Below are 20585 nucleotides of genomic sequence, written 5' to 3' on the forward strand. Positions count from 1 at the left end.
CACTTTCCTGGGCTTTTTAAAAATTGTCAGTGTCTCTGGTTAAATGCATTATATATCAGCTTCATTATAATCAACAGCCTATCCCATTTATATTAAAATCTATCCATCATCATGTCCTTTTATCATCAAATGCTTTGGCAGAAATGAAAGATGTGGTGAAAATGCAAACAAAAGCAAGATACTATCAATATCTCTTCATGTGGTAAGTTAGTTGCATCACTTCTTTAAAAGTATTAAAGTAGGGGGTTACTCAGAGCTTTAGAAGATCAGATATGGGTCATTTGGAAGTGGCATTATTTACACTTTTTCAGATATTAAATCTGGATCTATTTTCTAAATTGTTTGAATTTGGAAAATAAGTATTCTGATTTTCTTGCCAAATGCCCATAGAGCAAGATAGCTCTCTAACTGCACTTTTAGTACAACCATAACTACAAAGTTCCCACCGTCTCCATAAATACAGCAAACTCCTGCAGAAACCTATGTAAAGGGTATGGGATATAAATAAGAGAGTTTCTGGTTTTCATTTATAATGTAACAATTAATAAATGAAGAAATATCAGCAGACACATCTGATCTCACCAGATTTACATCATTAGGGCATTGGAACTTTGCCATCTAGCCCATAACACTGGGTAGCACATTGTTGAATTGATCCTGGAACACTTTGGCTGGGCATTGTTATTATGACTTAGGGAGACACAATTTCCTTCCCCATCTTTCTACCGCTCTAGAGAAGGTATAAACTGCACTGAGCCTCTCTCCAGCAGCCATTCTCCTTGGGAAGCAAAAAAGCAGTCAAGTAGCACTTTAAAGACTAACAAAATAATTTATCAGGTGAGTCTTTAAAGTGCTACTTGACTGCTTTTTTGTTTTGATAGTATATAGACTAGCACGGCTCTCTCCTTGGGAAGCAGTGTAACTATGCTGCAAGACACGCTGGGAGACTGTAATCAAGCATCCACCCCACCCTGCCTGTAAGGGATATTGTATCAACTGTGGTTATCCTGCTACTCCCCAATGAGTTGAAAGTGGCAGTATGGCACACGACTCCAAAAACTAAGGGCTAATGGCTAACAACTTCCACAATATTTCCCAATAATTGTCATTTACAGTATTGAATATTTCCATCACAATGGCATCAAACTTTTCAGTCAATACAGGTGCACTAAGATTGGATTTTAGAGAACCTGTGGGAGATTTGCACCAAACTCTGATTGGCATTAAGCGATTTGAGGGGCAGACTCCCTCCAATTCCTTTGAAAACCACAGCCCACTTACATAAGTTACTACATAAACACAGAAGAATGGAGGATCCATGTCCCAAAGAGTTTGTCTAATTCTCTACCTCAAGGGTGGGGAACAAAAAACAGTCAGTATGAAGCAATGCCCCCACACCCCACCAAAACCCTGACTGATGTGGCCCCAAACTGAGATACCTCACTCCCCTCACTCTCCAGCACCACAAGCAGGATGATGGAGAAGGGGCTTCCCCCAGGCCAGATTAACTCTTGTGCAGGCCCAGTGTGGGACCAAACATGGGAGGTTCAGGGTTCAGTGTGCAGGAGGGGGCTTCTGGGGAGCAGGTGTGGGATCCGGGCTTGAGGGAGGGTGCAGAAGAAGGCTGGGGGTGGGTGTTTGGGGTCTGGTTGGGAGGGAGGGTGAAGAAATGGTCAGTGGTAGGCAGTTGGGGTAGGAGGGAAAGTATAGGAATGGGCTGAGGGTAGGGGTCTGGGTGGGAGGTAAGGGGCATAAATGGGCTGGGGCAGCAGTGGGGGAGTTCAGGAGTGGGCTGAAGGTGAGAGGTGTGGGCAGTAGTGGGTGGAAGAACAGGCTGAGAGTGTGAATATGGGTGGGAGGGATGCAGGGGCAGGGTTGTGGGGTCTTGGCAAGAGGAGGAGGTGGGAGCAGGCTGGGGATGAGGGCTCTGACTTTCATATACCACCACCACTGCTGTTACCCTTTCTTCCAGCTGGGAAAACTGCAGTGGCAAATAAAAGCCTCTCTGGGGAGCTCTTTTTTGGGGAACTCTCACTTCAAGCAGTGCTACAGAGCCATTCCCCCAGCTGAGGGAAGGGAAGGAGGAAATGCAACAGTGTCACTTCTGGCTTCCCTCCCACTCCCCAACCCCCACCCCACTGCAGGGCAGATGCTGGAGATGGACACCCCAAGCCTCAGGGATCCAGGCAATCCGCAGTCTAGATGCAGACCATGGCCTGCGGGGGGTTCCCCTCCTCTGCTACACCTGATGATAGCTACACACATATTTTACTTTACAAGGTCCTGTGGGCTGGAGCTCTCTTTTTGTTTGGTGTTTGTACAGCTCCTAGCACCCTAGCAAATGGGGTCCTGGTCCATGCCTGTCATAATAATAACAAGAACAACATTGCATTTCTATGGTATAGCCAGCTCATCTCAGTCTTATGTTCCAAGCTAATCCTATATTAAGGGACCTTTGTAGTCACTTAATACTTTTCTTTACCTTGGTTAAAAATTTTATTCAGAGTGATAACAAAGAATGCTTTGCTAAAAGTACTATAACTATTCATTTTAATTTAAAGCCTACATTCATGAAGGTCAAACCTTTGCATAGCCTTTCAACCTTTCATGTAATATATCCTAAAATATTACAAAATTACAAAATATGCCTTTTGCATTAAACCACTGTTTTGCCTGATCAGTTTTCTCTTTAAAACCTTTGGCTGTGTGTACATGGCCGTCCCCACAGCACCGCTGCTGATAGAGCTATGAAAAATGAGCTTCTCAGGGTTGCAAATGCCGTGCAATTTGCATACTGCCAAAGCTCATTACTGTACCCCCGTGAAAGTTTGGCATCGGCAGAAGGAGGTGCTGGCCATGCAGAGGTCATGTGGACGTACCTCTGCTGGCTAAACCCCCCTCCGTTGCCAGTTCCTTATGCCTCAAATGCCCACACGGTCTCTGCAGTCCTGGCAGCCCTTCTGCCAACACCGAACTCCCGCGGGGCTATAGTAATGAGCTTTGGGAGTATGCAAATGGCACGGCATTTTCAATCCCAAGAAGCTCATTTAACATAGCTCTGCCAGCAGCGGACCTGGGTGGAGCACTGTGTAGACATAGCCTTTGTGAAGTGGAATCTTTGTGCGCCAAGAAGTGGACCTTTTTGTCAGCATTAACAAAAAAAGACACGTCAAGAATGTATCTATTAAGTTAAGAATGGCTTTACTGATCAATTGTTCATCTAGCCACAGATCCTTCCTTCTAGTAGTTGTTATTGCCAGGTGCTTCAGATGGAATGAAGCAAACAGGGCAATTTTAAGTGACCTGTACCCCGTCCTCCTCCTGCATCTGGCAGTGAGGACAACTGAAGCATCGGATCACGTGCCTGATCATCTTGGCAAATAGGTACTGGTGGACCTTTCACCCATTAGCTTAGGTTTTTATGGGGAAAATGAAGGCATGTTCTGCCACCACACAGCCATTTTCCCATTAACAATGTTCACGAAGCTTAGATGGTCTCGCTATATTAGTAACACTTCTGACACAGAAGATTTGGGTTGTCGAAGAGCTATAATACACCCTTTTGGAGGAGCACCCATGTCAACATTCTTACAGAATGCATCAAGCAGTCTCTGGGCTTATACAAATGGATGTGAGGTGTAGCCACTGACAACTTTAAGATTCTGTTTTCCATTGACACACTTATGGTTTTTGCCTATTTCCTCTGTGAGGCAACAATGCCCTCCTGTGGTCAAAGACATGTATTCTTGAAGAAATATTTCCTAGTGATTTGCTTTTCGCAAATTTGTTATATATAAATTATATATAAATATCTGTTGTATTTGTATACATTTGGTAGTCTTTAAGGTGCTGTAGGACTGCTTAGTTTTTTGCTTTTTGCCGTTACAGTCCCTAGAAATTGAAAAGCAGGGGTTCGCCACACAGTTTAAATAATGCACATTCTTTTTGTTTTCATTCATTTGAATATGTTATTCTTATCTATGTCTCCATGTTTCCCTAGCAGACATACTTTAAAAAGCTTTAAATCATAATTATTTGTGCTTTGTTTTTAGTTTCAAATGAAAGAGGTGGGAGGAGAGAAACATTAAAAATCTGACAACTGGAAAATCTGCAGGTTTCTGTACACCATGTGGCCATTATTTATTGTGAAAACAAAATTGTGCCTGATAGTTATCATATAAACAGTGGGCCATATTAATTCTGACTGTTAACCATTTTCTGTCTTTAAAAAAGGGAGCTTATGGCTGTTGTGAAAAGCATTCAGGGAATTTGTATTATACATCACATTTTGGTGTTTTTATTCTTCTTCCTGTTTCTCAGTCTGGTGTTCTGGCATTTTTCATAGGTAAATTAATTACAGAAACAAAGAAAAAAACTATATCACAAAAATTAATCCACTTTGAAGTATCTTTTTACCTATAACCAATTTGTAGTCCCCATTTTCCTGAACAGCCTCCCCGACTTTTTATTTTTTTTACACAATGTTTTTAAACAAGACTGTATAATAGATTACAGCACATTTCATGCATTAGTTCTTTGTAAAAGGATAAACTGAATCAGATTTGTTGATTGCACACATTTATTTTCTTAGTAATTATTAAAACAAAGTGCAAAATATGAAGGATGAGTATAACAAGCTCAAGAAATTATGGCTTGCAATATGTTTACTTTAAAAATAAGCAAATATAATTTTTAATTTCTTCTTATTTTGTTCCTTAATTAGGTACTGGGCCTGCACCCTGACAGTAAATGGGATATTTGCAAGTGACTTTATTTCTCAAATCCTGAGTCCCTCTTTTGACATATACTTTGTCCATGTACCTGTTGACAGCTCCCACAACTCATCTACCCAGTTTTCGCGTCTGGTACCACAGTGACTCCAGCTGCTGCCACACTACCATTCTCCCATCGGAGATGCCATGGTAATGAGGCTATTCAAAGCAGGCTAATGAGGTGCTGACATGCATATAAAACACCTCATTAGCATAATGGCAGCTGGGTGAACAGACTTTGAATTGCAGATTTACAATGAAGATGGGTGCAGCTTCGGAAAAAGAGCCACACTTCAACATTCCCTTACTCCGATCTACTTCTGTAGGGCCGTGGCTACGCTAGCCCCCACCTTTCAAAAAGGGTATGGTAATAAGCCACTTCAGCAGATGCTAATGAGGTGCACCATGAATATGCAGCACCTCATTAGCATAATGGCGGCTGCATGTGTTTTGAGAGTGCTGCTTTCCAAACGCATGCTGCTCATGTAGACAGGGGCCTTTTGAAAGGACTCCCCCCTGGATTTCAAAAGCCCCTTTTTCACAAAACCAAATGGGAATAAGGGGCTTTCGAAGTCCTAGGGTCCTTCTGAAAGGCCCCTGTCTATATGAGCACTTTGCGTTTCAAAAGCAGTACTTTCGAAATGCACAGCTGTCATTATGCTAATAAAGCACTGCATATTCATGGAAGTGCCTCATTAGAATCTGCTGAAGTGGCTCATTATCATACCCCTTTTGAAAGGTGGGGGCTAGTATAGCCCTGGCCAGTGAGTAAGGGAATGTCGAAGTGGGCTGCTTATTTCGAAGCTGCCCCCATCTTTACTGTCAACCTGCAATTCGAAGTCTGTCCTCCCAGCCACCATTATGCTAAAGGAGTGCTGAATATGCATGCCAGCTCCTCATTAGCCTGCTTCAAATTGTTTCATTACCATGGCACCTCTGACGGAAGAATGGTAATATAGCAGCAGCCTCTTGCCAGCCAATAGGAGCACTTGCAAGGAGAGTTTCACTGTGATCCTGAATTCTTGAGCTGGAGCAAGCTCAGTTGGTCTTCGGGGAAAACACAAGCACAGCAGTCCACACACAGGATCTGTGCAGGATTGGAGCGTGCACAAGGCAGCTAGAATACTCAGAAAATAATTTGGCAAATTCTACCTTAATGTTCTATAGAACATGTACAAACTAAGACTGTATAGAGGCTTTAATTTAGGAATATATGGGATAATTTTCTCAGGGTTAGCAAAAGGAAAGTCCTTGACATGAAGGCCCTTCCACATTTCAACTCCATGCTCCAAGCATGAAGGTTAGATGTACATTTTTAGCATGTATGAAACAGTGTATTTTTCTTGCCTTTTTTTTTTAAACAGCTAAACAATTTTAGCTGAAACTTTAAGAAAAGGAAAAAGAAAATGATTACCTTTGGTCAGGCACCCAGCATGGGAAATGTCAGCTTGAACAGTTTATATTTGGTGAAGTTTTCATAATCTGAATGGAGTCTCATAGCTGAAAGTGTCAGTCCACCTTAACCAAAGGAATCACTATCAAAGCTTAGTTTGATTATGGTGTCAATATCATCTGATGTTAGCCATTATTCCTATTCCCTGGGGTTTGTACTGGATTCCAATTCACTTCCGCATACAAATCAAGGGTCTTTTTCCCCAGTATTCCACATAAACAAATGCAACACATGCAACTAAGTCAGCATAATTTCACACTGAATTTGCCTTCATGTAAATGACTTCACAAAACAAAGCAGTGAAGAATCAGAGTGAAGACCTGTGTATCCTGGGTCCTTGGCTACAGATAGTTGAGATCTACTGGAGAACACTTTTAACTCTTGTGTCAATCTCCCCATTATTTAACTTCTGGGAACTAGGAGCAGGGTATTTACGCAACAGTTCCTCACCTCGGGAATTCTTGATCCTTTTGTCTGACCAACTGTACTCAAGACAAAACCTAAGTATGTGTGCAGGAGAAAGCAAGTTGTTGATACACTACAAATGTGTTGCATAAATGTTTGAAGAAGACAAGGGCTGAGTAAATTATCCTATCTTGTAATGTCCTTGCACAGCCATTAAGATAGTTGGATATTGTTGGATTGCACCTCATTCCCCCAACACACCCTGTGCAAGAGGAGCTGGGAAAGGATGAAGTACAGCCACATGCAGGACCCTATGAAAGTCAGGAAATCCTCAACTGCCTATTTAGGACAGCTTTACAGCTGGAATAGTGCTAAGGATTTCTAGCACAGACCCCTACTTTCCGCATTTGCAGGCCATAAAATAAAGCTCTCCTCACAGTCAAGCTTATAATTGATGGGGCAATAGTACTGTACACTCTAAACTATCACAGTGTCTGAAGTTGCCCACTACTGAGAGTGCTTATCCCAGAGCACACTGTCAGAAAACAAGGGCTGACAACCTAAGCTTCTGGTGTGTTCTATGATAAGATTTTGCCAAGCCAGGAACAAATCTGAACTCCTGCATCACTCCATCAGTCTCATGGATATTTTCAGACTCTCCAGCTTATCTTGCCACCAAGACAAACTGAACTGTGTGATTAAAAAGCTATATAAGGCCAAATCACACCACAAGTTTCTGCTTATCACTTACCTAAGATCCACTGGTACCCTTAATCGTCCACCAGAGACAACACTGACAGCTAATTCTGTAACAAACTGACAGTTTTATTAGCTCAGAAAAGGAAATGAGAGTTGTTTAGTGAAGCCGGTAAATACATATGTACAGGTAAGTCACAGTCTGTAATTCTCAATGTTAGCAGAGAGGTAATAATCTCCTTGCTTCCCAAAAGTCTCTTAGGGCTACCCAGAATAACTCTGGGGATCTCTGTCTTTCTCATTCGGTTATTCTGCCTTCTTAGAATCTGCACAGTCCTGAGATAAAGAGTCTTTCTTTGGATCCATATTTATAGTATCTTCACACAGAAAGCAAGCTTGTGGTGTTTCTACTCATGAGCTTTCCTTTGATGATGGTGAATGAGGAATGAGCTCAGACTTTTGACCTCCAACTATTTATATAATTGTCCCTGGCTTTGAAATTAGTATTTTCTATTCGAGACTGAAAGTCGTTCTTTAGCATTTCACAAGCTTTCTTTAATGGATAATTTAGTTACAATAATATTTACAATGTTAATGTTTGTTATTACATTATGTCAGGAACAGAATAGCAAAAACAAAAGTAAAGGTCCACTGGGTTCATGAAATTTAAACATCTGCATACACATTTATACATTTAACCATTAGCTTGAGCTACACAAATGAATGTACCTGAACACACACTAGCATGACCTGGTCAACCAGCATTTGAAATTATTTGAAACTAACTTGGTCAGTTAAGTTGGGTGGTTATTTTTTGTATCACACCCACATGCTCAAAGAGAATCTTACAGGCACATTTTAGAAAGCTAAAAATAAATCCAAACATACACTGGATGGAATATGAGACAATTGTGAAAGGTGAGTTCACATGTAGCATTTACAGAATTTCTTCTGAAAAGGGGATAAAATGTATAAAGAAGGCTAATTAACAGTCCTTCTAGAGTCACAATAATATGGTGTGCTGAAGCTGCGTAAAAAGAATATTGTTACATTTGACTATATTTTCAGCATGAATATGCAATTAGCTTGCCTTTAGATCTAGAGCTGAACAAAAGGCAAACATAATTTTATTGCCAGAAATCTGAGAGCTACTTATTAAAATAATTGAGGTGAATTAGCATTCGGTATTTTACAAGATATGTTGCTGAGCATTCATATGGATGCAAATGTAGGTGTGTTAGTAATATCTTCAATGATTGCTTTTAACAACATCTTGGCTTTTAACAACTACCAGTACACGTTGGTGAAGAAACGGCTTATCAGTATAGTTAGCATAAGAAAGGCAATCTTATTTCAAAAATTATGTTTTGAAATGAACAGTTATTTTAATTTCCATGCAATGGGACAAATTATCCCACAGTTCTCACAGAGAACTGTTTTAATTGCATATCATGTTTTCACAGTTTGGCTCTCCTTATCAGAATTTCACTCCTGGCCCAAGAAAATCAGGCAAACAATTTATTTTCTGAATTTTATATGGAATGCTGCGCTGGAAGTGAGGTGGGATTGTTGGTGAAGTGTTAAAATTATTTTAGATCCCTAAAACACCTTTCTGGTCCTCTTCTCACACTTCTGTACATGTGAAACTAACAAATAACTCAACTAGAGTCAATACAATGAAATATTGGTGTGAAAATGGTGTTGAGAGGAACAACAAACCTATTATTTCAAACAGAGATCTGTACTGTGGGGTCATTATGTCTGCTGTTAGAAGCAATCTGTAACACTGCTGATAACTTCACAGTGTAAACAACACTTTTTTGTCAATATGTCACAAAACTTGGTCTTGTATAAATATACAGCAAAAGGTCTCCCTAACTACCTACTTACATAAACCATCGCCACCAACTGTAGTGTGTGTCATGAATGGATTTCATCTTCACACCAGAATTGTGAGGTAGGGAATTGATATCCTCATTTTACAAATATGCAGCAGAGGCAAAGTAAGGTAAAATAGGTGGTTTTCAAGAAAAGGGTGGAACCATGGCCCTACTGAAGCTATGGAAAATCCCACCTTCACTTCACCAGGGCCAGCATTTTCTTCAAGAAATCTGTTTCCAGGAATTAAGCCCAGCTCTCCTACATGCCAATCCAATGCCCTAGGTTGTAAATAGGCCTTTGCCATCAACTACCTACAACCAGCTCAAACCAGCTTCACAGAAATAAACACTCTTTTCCTTTGAAGATGTAGTCCAGCAGCACTTCTTCAGGTAGAATTCCCATTGATTTTAGCTCACGTTCTACCCTTATGAGTGCAAGTGCTTTGGCCCTCAGGGACTTTTTCCTCAAACCCCTCCCAGATCTTGGCAGGGGGACCTGAGAACTGTGCAACTGTTGCCACAAGCAGGTGTATTCAGAGACACTAGTCAAGTTCCATAGGCAGGTCTTGAGTGAAGGGGAAAAAAAGGGTGTTTGTGGAGGGGGACAAAATCTAAAAGCTTGAATTAGTGTCTGATTCAAGGGAGCATGTTAACCAAAATGTGTCATGTGCAACATTTCGGCTATGGCTACACTACAGTGGTCCTTCAAAAAAAGTTGTTTCAGAAGATCTCTTCTGAAAAAAACTTCTTTTGAAAGATCATGACAACACACAAAAAGTGCATCAAAAAATCAATCTACTGTTTCAATAAAGCGGCCACACCCTGGCAGCCCTGTTTGTAGAGCTTCTGGTTAGCCATTCTGTCAAGGGAGGGCAAGGAAGTCTGGTAGCTCTCTGTTGACAGAGCCAATTGCTCTTTGAATCTGCTTCTGTGTGTAGATGCTATCTGTCGACAGAGGTGCTGCCGAGGTTGTCAGTGTAGATGTGGCCAATCTGAAGCACAAGTGAGAGCATCCACACTTTGATTCATTGGGCCCCTTGTCCTTAGCAGAACACAGAGATTGGAGACATGTGCCAGTAGTGAGACAGGTGCAAGGATAAATGGAGCAATGCTAGGGATCTGTAGTCTGGTCAATAAATCCAGCTGAAGGGAGAGCACAGTGAGGGGAGGAAAACAGTAGGTGAGAGGAATAGTTATTCCTCTTGTAAGTAGGCTTCCATTGTACCCAAACCGCTTAACTCAAACTCTGTGGGGTGCAGGGTATATTTTCTTCCATACCATAGAGACCAGCAGGGTTCAGTTCACAAGAACAGCAGAAAACCAAACTAAGCCAGTTGTATACAATGTGGCCATGTCTACACTAGCAAGTCCTTTCAGAAAGTCAGGCTGCCATCTAAAATAACAAGAGGAGTGTCCACACACAAAATACACCCTTTTGAAAGAGCGTGGCACTTCTTCTGGAGGCCCTCTTCTTCTCCCAAATGAGGAAGAGAGCCTTTTTCTGAAAGATTCTTTTAGAAAAAGCATGTGTAGATGCTCCTGAGGCCCTTTGTTGAAAAGATTGGTCCTCATGTTGCTGGATTTCTCGATCCCTAGCCCATTCTTTTGAAAGAGCTGTGTGGACACTGTCTTTTGAAAGATCACATTGCTCTTTTGATATGCATTTTTGTGTGTGGACATCCTCTTTTGAACGAAGAGCTTCTGGAAGAGATCTTCCAGAAGATCATCTTTTGGAAGATCACTGTAGGGTAGACAAGTCCTGTGTGTGTATTTGTGTCTAGAACACCTATCAAAACATGCTGAACATGAGAATTCATTTTCTCAGCATGTATATACCTAGAGAACAGATGATGACTATAAAGGGTATTTAAACAGTATTCTGTGTATATATCTATTTTACAGGGGACTACGTAGTCATGTCAGTTTACTTTGACCTGAGCAGAAGAATGGGTTATTTCACTATTCAGACCTACATACCCTGCACGCTCATTGTAGTATTGTCCTGGGTCTCATTCTGGATTAACAAGGATGCAGTTCCAGCCAGAACTTCTCTGGGTAAGTTTCTGTGTCTTCCAGCAAGTATGATGCCATCAATGTATCTAGCAGTGCTCCAGCATATGGGCACATCTGACCGCAAATTTAGTATAGATTTCTGTACCTCACACGTGAAAGAGTTCCATTTGTCACTTAGAAGGCAACTGAAGTATGTATTTCTTATCAAGTTATAATGTGGGTCAAGCAACATTCATATCTCTTCCTTATCCCCCTTTTACTGTGTTGTACTTTGCAAAGGGACAGTGTACATCAAATAATTCAAGTAGAAGCCTGCACAGGAATGAGTTTAAAGAACACATGGATTCTATTATATACTCAAGACCGTATGTTTTTTGAAGAACTAGCTGGAATTATTCACCAAATGTGTTTTCTGATGAAAATATCCTTTTTTGTCATAACATTTTTGGGGAACATTTTTGTGATACTTGGCCAGCTTGGCTTTTACACAAAAATATCCAATGCTGTGAATTTAGCCAATGCCAAGGAATTGTTAATCTGACCAGGTTTCCATGTAATAATACATTGGCGTACAAAGGTATTTACATGGCAGAGGTGTACGTGCTATGTGTGAAGTCCTGAGCTTTTTCTGCTGTGGTGTCTCTAAGGTTATGTTTACATAGCAGCATTATTTCATAAGAAGTATTCCAGAAGAGATATTATGAAATAGCTTACTCCAAAATAGTGCACGCAAAAGCACACCAAATGAATTTCAAAATAGTAATCAGCTAATTGGAAATCGAGCATCCAAGCACAATTGATCCTATATTGAAATAGAGCCTTTGGACGCATTATAACATTTCAAAATAGCTCCTATTCCTTGTGTCCGTGTTTACACTTGGCCAAAATTTCAAAAGGGCCATGCTAATGGCCAAATTGAAGGATACTAATGGGACGCTGAAATGAATATTCAGTGACTTATTAACATGCTGCTGGATTTCGATCACGTGCATGGCTCTTCTACATGAGGCCCTTTTCAAAAGGACCCCACAAACATTGAAATCCCCTTATTCTGATAGGACAGCCGATAGGATAAGGGGATTTTGATGCTCGCAGGGCCCTTTTGAAAAGGGCCCCATGTAGACGAGCCACGTGAGATCAAAACGTGGCACTTTTGAAGAGCCGCAGCTGGCAGCATGCTAATGAGGTGCTGAATATATGTGTTACATATAAAACTGCATTTTGAAATAGCACGTAGCTATTTCAAAATGCAGCATCTACACACATTGAGCCTATTTCAAAATAGAGCCAGAGGACGCACTATGGCTTATTTCAAAATAGGCGCTATTCCCTGTAGCTGTGTCTACATGTGCCCCTCCTTTTGGAGTGGAAATGTTAATGAGGCACTTCAGAAGATGCTAATGATGCACTGACATGAATATGCAGCACCTCATTAGCGTAACAGCAGCCACATAAAATTAAAAAGTACTTTTTTCAGAACGCTGCTGCCCATGTAGATGGGGGCATTTAGAAAGGAACCCCTGACTTTAAAAGATTTGGAAGATTGATTGCAGCATGCTAACTCCCCCTGTAAGTGTAGACATACCCTGTAAGTATTTATAATCTCAATTTAAAATATAAGAATCCAGGCAGATGTGTAGGCTGAAATGGACAATTATTTTATTATTAGTTTTGATTATTTTCTAATAAGGGGTAAATGTAATTTTCCTTCTCTGTCCTAACTTTTTTTTTGTATTTTCAATCCTTAAAAGTACAAATGGGGATTAAATTGTGTGTATGGGCAATGGGGGTTCTGTTAATTCTTTTTAGGGCTAATCCAAAATCTATCATTGTCTATGGCAGCCTTTTTACAGATTTCAGTGGGCTCTGGATTAGGCACTGTAGTATTTCTGATGTTATTCAAAAAACTTTAAAATGATAGGATAGTGCCACAGATGGCTGATTAGTTACAAGTAACATGAATTGTCAGAATTATAGTACGGATAATGATGCACAGGTTTTCCCACATACTTGTCTGTCGGTCATTGTTATGAAGAACAAATGCAAATCCCATGAAATAAGTAGGAGTTTTTCCAGTGATAACAGTGGGCTTTGGATTACACCTCTAATTCCTCATTTTAATGAACATCAGGCTCATTCATATGACATATTCACGTGAGTGGGTGAGGGTTAGGGTTAGGGTCAGCGTCATTTACTCTTCTAGCCTCCTTTTTTCCCATTTGGTTTTATTTATTTTTTTTTCATATACTTACTTGTGATATTTTAGGCACTCCCTAGCTGCAAATACTGTTATCTGGGCATGTCAGCACTGACATTTTCATCATTGGCCAGAAACTGAACATGAAGGAAACTTATTTCTATAGTAAAGAACCTTCAAAAATTTTAGTTTTAAGGGCGGACAAAGTTGTTAAGGGTGATCTTTTTTCCTTATAGAGTTTGGCTACCTTTGCTGAAATGTTACCTTTTTCTCCCCCTAAGATTCTGCAGGAGCTAGAGCATGTGAGTCCCATTGCAGGAAACAATACATTCTAATTCATATTTCCTGTGACTGCCTGGTGTCTCAAAAACTATGTCTAACCTCCAGGCTTCTGTTGGGAGCCCAGAGGTTTTCCAACAGGAGTCTGACACTTCAGGAGCATTCTGCTGACATCCTGGTCATCCTTGTTCCACGAGAAAGAAGGGATATCTTGGCAGAGGTGGGTTTTCCTGACATTTGGCCCCATGTAGACAGGCCAAATGTTGGGAAAGCCTCTCCCAACAGAACCGTAGGAGGTGATATGCACATGTATTGCACAATTTGTATAACTTTTGCTGACAGATTTTAGCAATCTAGACGTAGCCTCTCTGAATAGAAATGTCCTTACATGCTTAGCATGCTCCTTCTTAACACTCTTGCTGTGTGTCAGGATTCCAGCACATTCTTCCAAACCAGTCAGTAGATAGCAAGTGACATAATTACTTTGCCATCTTAAATAGTAACTTTTTTTTTTCAATTCTGTTTCCTCCCCAGGTATTACAACTGTCCTGACAATGACCACCCTCAGTACAATTGCTCGTAAATCTCTTCCTAAAGTCTCTTATGTGACAGCAATGGATCTTTTCGTGTCAGTTTGTTTCATTTTTGTTTTTTCTGCACTAGTGGAGTATGGGACCCTTCACTATTTTGTCAGTAACAGAAAGCCAAGCAAGGATAAAGACAAAAAGAAGAAAAACCCGGTATGTATTGTATGATTACATTGTAAGAATGTTTTTTTACATTGTAAGAATATTGTAAGAAAGAAGATTTCCCCGTACAAATCTCAATTATGTTTTTGAGGGAGCATTAAAATCCTGATTTGTGTTTGTCTTTCCGTTACACTTTGCTACAGCTGTAAACTGTTCATCGATGTAAATGGGGAACCATGGGGAATGAATAGTCAACCATCGGGAATAAATAGTTGATATATTACAGTTGATATATCAACTGTTGAATTAGTTGATATATTACAGTTAGTTAGGAGCCTAGAGATTGATTTCTTAGCGGCAGGCTCCATCTAACCAAAGTGTTCTGTAAGTTACAGCTATTACCAAAAGCATGCCTTCATGTTATGATAAATAGAGTCACTGATATGAAAATCATCAATTTCTCTGTCTTAGCTTTGCCCCTATTTGAGACCTTCCTCATTGTACACAAATGATTATCTTTTCTTTACTGCATAATGCAGATTTAAAAATTAAGATATTATATTTTTATTGCTGTCCCCATCGTCTTTCATGATTATCAAAACTTTGTGGTTATAATGGGAATTTTCCCTATTAGATTCATTCATGAAGGGAAAAATACCTGAAGAACGTAAAGGCAGTGCCAAGAATACAGACTACTTGAGAGTTTAATCTTCAAAGCACAAAGTACATTTCTGACAAATCCCTCTCTTTCCTTTTCTTCTTTTCTTGTTTTATTTTCCTTACTATACTCTCACTTCTGAGCTGTTTTTTATTTCTTACATCAGAAGGGCTACGTCTACACGTGAAGCCTACATCGAAATAGCTTATTTCGATGTAGCGACATCGAAATAAGCTATTTCAATGAATAACGTCTACACGTCCTCCAGGGCTGGCAACGTCGACGTTCAACTTCGACGTTGCGCGGCACCACATCGAAATAGGCGCTGCGAGGGAACGTCTACACGCCAAAGTAGCACACATCGAAATAAGGGTGCCAGGCACAGCTGCAGACAGGGTCACAGGGCGAACTCAACAGCAAGCTGCTCCCTTAAAGGGCCCCTCCCAGACACAGTTGCACTAAACAACACAAAATACACAGAGCTGACAACTGGTTGCAGACCCTGTGCCTGCAGCATGCATCCCCAGCTGCCGCAGCAGCAGCAAGAAGCCCTGGGCTAAGGGCTGCTGCACACAGTGACCGTAGAGCCCCGCAGGGGCTCGAGAGAGAGCGTCTCTCAACCCCTCAGCTGATGGTCGCCATGGCGGACCCCACTATTTCGAAGTTGCGGGACGCGCAACGACTACACGGTCCCTACTTCGACGTTGAACGTCGAAGTAGGGCGCTATTCCTATCCCCTCATGGGGTTAGCGACTTCGACGTCTCGCCGCCTAACGTCGAAGTTAACTTCGAAATAGCGCTCGGCACGTGTAGCCGTGACAGGCGCTATTTCGAAGTTAGTGCCGCTACTTCGAAGTAGCGTGCACGTGTAGACACGGCTAAGGTGATTCTATTAATATTTGTAGCAAAACCTGCAGCAGTACATGTATATGATAACTGTCTTTTATAACAGCCTCAGTGAATAGTCTCAGAGGTGTAGCCGTGTTAGTCTGTAGCTTCACAAAACAACAAACAAACAAAACCACAAAAAACAAACAAAGAAACAAAAAAAACAAGCAGTACTGTAGCACCTGATGAAGGGGGTCTTACCCACAAAAGCTCATTACCTAATAAATAAAATTGTTAGCCTCAGAGAAGGCCATTGGGAAAAAACCCTTTTTTCAGTAAAATATTTGCTATTTGGTTTCAGAGAGGTTGACACCTTACCCTTCTATCCTGAGGCAAACATTTTTGCATCTGTAATACACACTTTCATTTTTCTTTAAATAATTTTAACTTCATCCTTAAAAGCTTGACAATGATCTGCTGATACACCAAAAAATGTGCTGAATACATAACAAAATGAAAAAGTCATGTAAACTGTAAAGATTTGTGGGCATTTGGGGACATTTACAACTGATTTCTACAGTTCATCAGAAGATAATTTATTCCCTCAGGTCACCAGCAGGGGTGGGTCTGATTCTAAATCTGAAACAAAAATAACCCTGAATATTAACAGTGGAGAGTTTAAGGGGAAATTTCCAGTAGCAGAGACTTAGACCTCAAATGTAAAGTCAAATGTTGCGGTAACCCCTAATTTTAAAATTGGATGATATAAATGACAGCTCTTAATTCCCCTGAACATTGAAAAGACTGAAATTGGGTTCCTTATTTTTAGGCTTTGTCCTTGTTTAATTACATGTTACTGTGATTAGAGAAATATTTTCTTGTCAGTATTATAGCAGAGCTTCTTTTTTAAAAGGCTGTCCCACTTTCCTGTTCATAATTTCTTTCTTCCTTTCTTTTTTTACTTACTACATTTTAAAAGTATTTTTAATTTATATTTTGTCTCTTTCTTCCTCTACTTTCTTTCTTTCTTTAATTTAAAAATTCTGATTCTTTTTTCTGTCTACAAAACAAAAGCTTCTTCGGATGTTTTCCTTCAAGGTATAAAGTCTTTGGAATGAAAAACTACTGCATGCAAGTGCTGAATTTAACCATTAGAGCTTAAATAAGATTATTCCTTTTTAACTAGACATTTAACCATTCTACTCAAAGCATTATCCTCAATAAGTAGAATGGCTACAGATTTTTAAACAAATTTGTAGAGTTGATTCAGCAGCCTGAATCCTGACTTAGTTATGGTTCATAGAAAACAATATTTTTGGATCGCATGAGTAAAGAGAGCCTAACATGTTTAAAACATCTGTATTGCTCTCTTTATCAATTCCCCATGGGATCCAATACCACCAGTCATACCAACCACCAGTAGTATACCCTTTTAGAACTCAGCTCTGACTCCCTTTACTCTTTGTGGTCTAATTTATATAAACAAAGCCAAAATCTCATCTAATGGTGAGTTACAAAAAATTTAAAGACATCAATAATCCCAACAGTGTCCTTGTGCCTAATGTCAGAGTTTTGAAAGGGTTTTTAGATGCATACATTTTCTAGCACTGTCACTGGATTCACACACTGTTCTTATCCAACATGACAAGATAACTGTGTACATCAGACTCTGATCTTCATTCAGAAATGCAGAGATTTAATTCCAAGGGCAGGGGGAGGGGGATAATGGGGAACGTCTAAGATGAAGTGAATAGAATTGACATATTCTGTGGAAATCAACATGTCATAATTTTCCAGAGTCATAAAAATATTGGCCAGATGTTAGCCAAATATTTGGGTAGTATACACTACGTTCACCAGTTATTCAAAGTAGTTAAAAATACCTAATTAATTCAGCTTGATGCAAATATGGATACATGTAGAGCCACTGTATACAGTGTAGGTGTACATTTAGAGGCTTCTAGATGGTGAACAATGGTAAATGCTGAGCGGCATGGATAAAAACAAACTACTGGAGAATGTTATATAGACTTTTCAAACCTCTTGATTCTGAAAGAAACAGTTGACATTCTCTTCACTCTTTGCAATAAATTACAAATATATGCCAATGCCTAAGCATGGAACCAACTTGTACTAAAGAAAATCCTGCATTTCCAGTTGATTACCCCAATTCCTTTCATGTACAACACCAATAATTGTCTTCATGCAACTACTTAAAATGTAAAAGCCAAAAGCAATCCAAATTGCCATTAAATTGTATTCCTGAATGTCTCCTTAAACTCTAAAGTTTAATTTATTTGGCATTAAACTTACTTACTCATATTTATTAGCATGTAGTCTGCATTACTTATATCAGAATTTAAGATATATATGAAGGTGTTCTTTTAATAATTAAAAATTAAGTATTTACTATTAAAGCACCTTATTCTGTTTATTCATAAACAGAATTATCACTGCATAGACTAGATTAGTCTAAATCAAGTTCTGTTATAAAGACTGTAACAATCCTCTCTGCTCCCATATTTTGTTCCTCATTCATCATAGGCACCTACAATCGATATCCGGCCACGATCTGCTACTATTCAAATGAACAATGCCACACACCTCCAAGAAAGAGATGAAGAGTATGGATATGAATGTCTTGATGGCAAGGACTGTGCCAGCTTTTTCTGCTGCTTTGAGGATTGTCGAACAGGGGCATGGCGGCATGGGAGAATACACATCCGTATTGCCAAAATGGACTCATATGCGCGCATCTTTTTTCCAACTGCCTTCTGTTTGTTTAACCTGGTGTACTGGGTATCCTACCTTTATCTTTAAAATCAGAGAGGAAATAGGTGACATGAGCCTTACTCACTGAATATTTTGGAGAGATGGTTTCCTTTTAAAGTCCACTTAAGGTATTTATGACACATTTTATAGTGGTCAAATTCTCTAGTGCCATAACCCAGTAAATATAAACCATATCATGTCATCTGAAACTACCATATGATTATTGTGATTTAAAGAATTCCATTCAATATGTTTAAGTAATTTGCAACCAAAAAGAAAACAGGTAACATGCAGCTCTACCAGCTGGAATAGACACAAAAAGAGTAGTACTGGGGATAAGGGAGAGAAACATACCAACTTTCATTAATGATTGGGTATTGTCATGAGTGACTGCAACTAGAATTTCTAAGTAAAGTACTGTACAGTTTGTTAGCATCTACTATAAATATGATATATCTTTCTCCTCAGTAGGCTTTTCTTTTTGGAAGAGTCATCTTTTACTTTAAATAAATGTTACTAGGCTAGAAAAGTAACTTTCCCTCTTAAATAAAAATAAACTTTTTGCTATGCCATCCCTTTAAGAACACATGGACAATGCTGTAAATATTTCAATACCTTCTCGTACTTAAAGTCTCTAGTGCATGCTTCTCTTTTGGCCAAAGTAAATGAAGCAAAGGTACCATACACTATAGTCTTTTATTCTGTGTGTCTGGATGCGCTATTGTAATTGAAATGTGTTTTTTTTTGTTTTGTTTTGTTTTTTTGTTTCCTGGAAGAATTGTCCCTCTCCCTCATGCATGTAAGATTCAAGCAAACAACACTTTCATATAAGACATTAAAGAAGCCTTAAGAATTGAAACACGTAGACAGAACAATCTGTATGACCAATGTAATGCTAAGTTTATACAGTAACTATTATGTGTTTGCTGCTATGTAAGCCCCAATTTTCCAATGATAACATTGTTTATGTGTCAGCTGAATTCCCAGTTATACATTGCAAGATCATCTGTGGTCTTTTAATACATTAATTTTTAGGGATCTTTTACCTTATTGAGCCTGAATTCAATTATTTGTCTCACATAGGGAGTTTTGGGAAAATATATGATAAGCCCATTGTACAGCATTTAGCACTTAGAGGTGCAACCCATGAGTAGAACACCTAAGTGCTATATACTAACACAAACCCAATAATCAATAATAATAGTACTGCACAATCTACTTGAATTACTGTAACCAGAATGGTTGGAAACAGCTTTGATCCTTAGAAACCACACTAAATACTAATTTTCCAGGCTAACTTCAGATTCATTTTCATGCATTATAAGTTGTACCTATCATTCACTGCCCTGTCATGTTTCTGAACAGCAATATTTGTCTATGCTGCTTTCTGCTCTGAGTACCTTTCCAAAAATATATAGTCTATCCATGGCTGGCACACAATTTACAGGTAACCTTGAAAAAAAGGAATCAAAGTGTGTCTTTGCTAATAAAGCATATGCGCATAGCTTATGTGTATTAAACCTATTTAACCCACTTGGGTGAATTCTGAAACTCATTTAGCCACTGGTTTTCAGAACTTGTATGATGCTCAATTATGCAACCTTAAGCACATGTAAATATTATTAACTTTTTTATTGTCAAAGATGTAAAATGTCAACTCTTAAGAATGTGGGTTTGGAGTTTGCAATGAGAGATGCATATGTATGTTATTACAAAATTATTAATAGACAATATGGAAACCTAAGGACAGTTTTCCACTCTTTGTATAGTTTTGGAAATAAACATGTATAGAAAGGTATAACTAATTCATCAATTGTTCCTTGTCCAATGTATTTGAGAACCTTTTAATAAAGGAATTGCACACATAGTGGACTTTTTCAATAAAACTGCTGCACTCCACTCTACAGTATCCTTGTGGGTTCTTTGTCAAAAGTAGCTGAAAG

At 39.4% G+C, this 20585-nt stretch overlaps 1 protein-coding gene across 4 annotated transcripts in view; it reads left to right on the forward strand.

The window, feature by feature from the left end:
* GABRG2 (gamma-aminobutyric acid type A receptor subunit gamma2) overlaps positions 1–18690 on the forward strand; it is an 84292-nt gene extending 65602 nt beyond the window's left edge. The window contains exons 7-11 of one of the 4 annotated variants that reach the window (XM_075009327.1): positions 8366–8386; positions 11107–11261; positions 14230–14435; positions 16945–16968; positions 18415–18690. In XM_075009327.1, the coding sequence (XP_074865428.1) occupies positions 8366–8386; positions 11107–11261; positions 14230–14435; positions 16945–16968; positions 18415–18690 (682 nt within the window). Of the gene's footprint in view, positions 1–8365; positions 8387–11106; positions 11262–14229; positions 14445–16944; positions 16969–18414 lie in introns of all 4 variants that reach the window. The other 3 variants (XM_075009326.1, XM_075009328.1, XM_075009329.1) reach the window with 3 other exon arrangements.
* Positions 18691–20585: the final 1895 nt, after the last annotated feature.

This window comes from Carettochelys insculpta, chromosome 15, assembly GCF_033958435.1.
Source record: "Carettochelys insculpta isolate YL-2023 chromosome 15, ASM3395843v1, whole genome shotgun sequence".
In the NCBI taxonomy this organism is placed as follows: Eukaryota; Metazoa; Chordata; order Testudines; family Carettochelyidae; genus Carettochelys; species Carettochelys insculpta.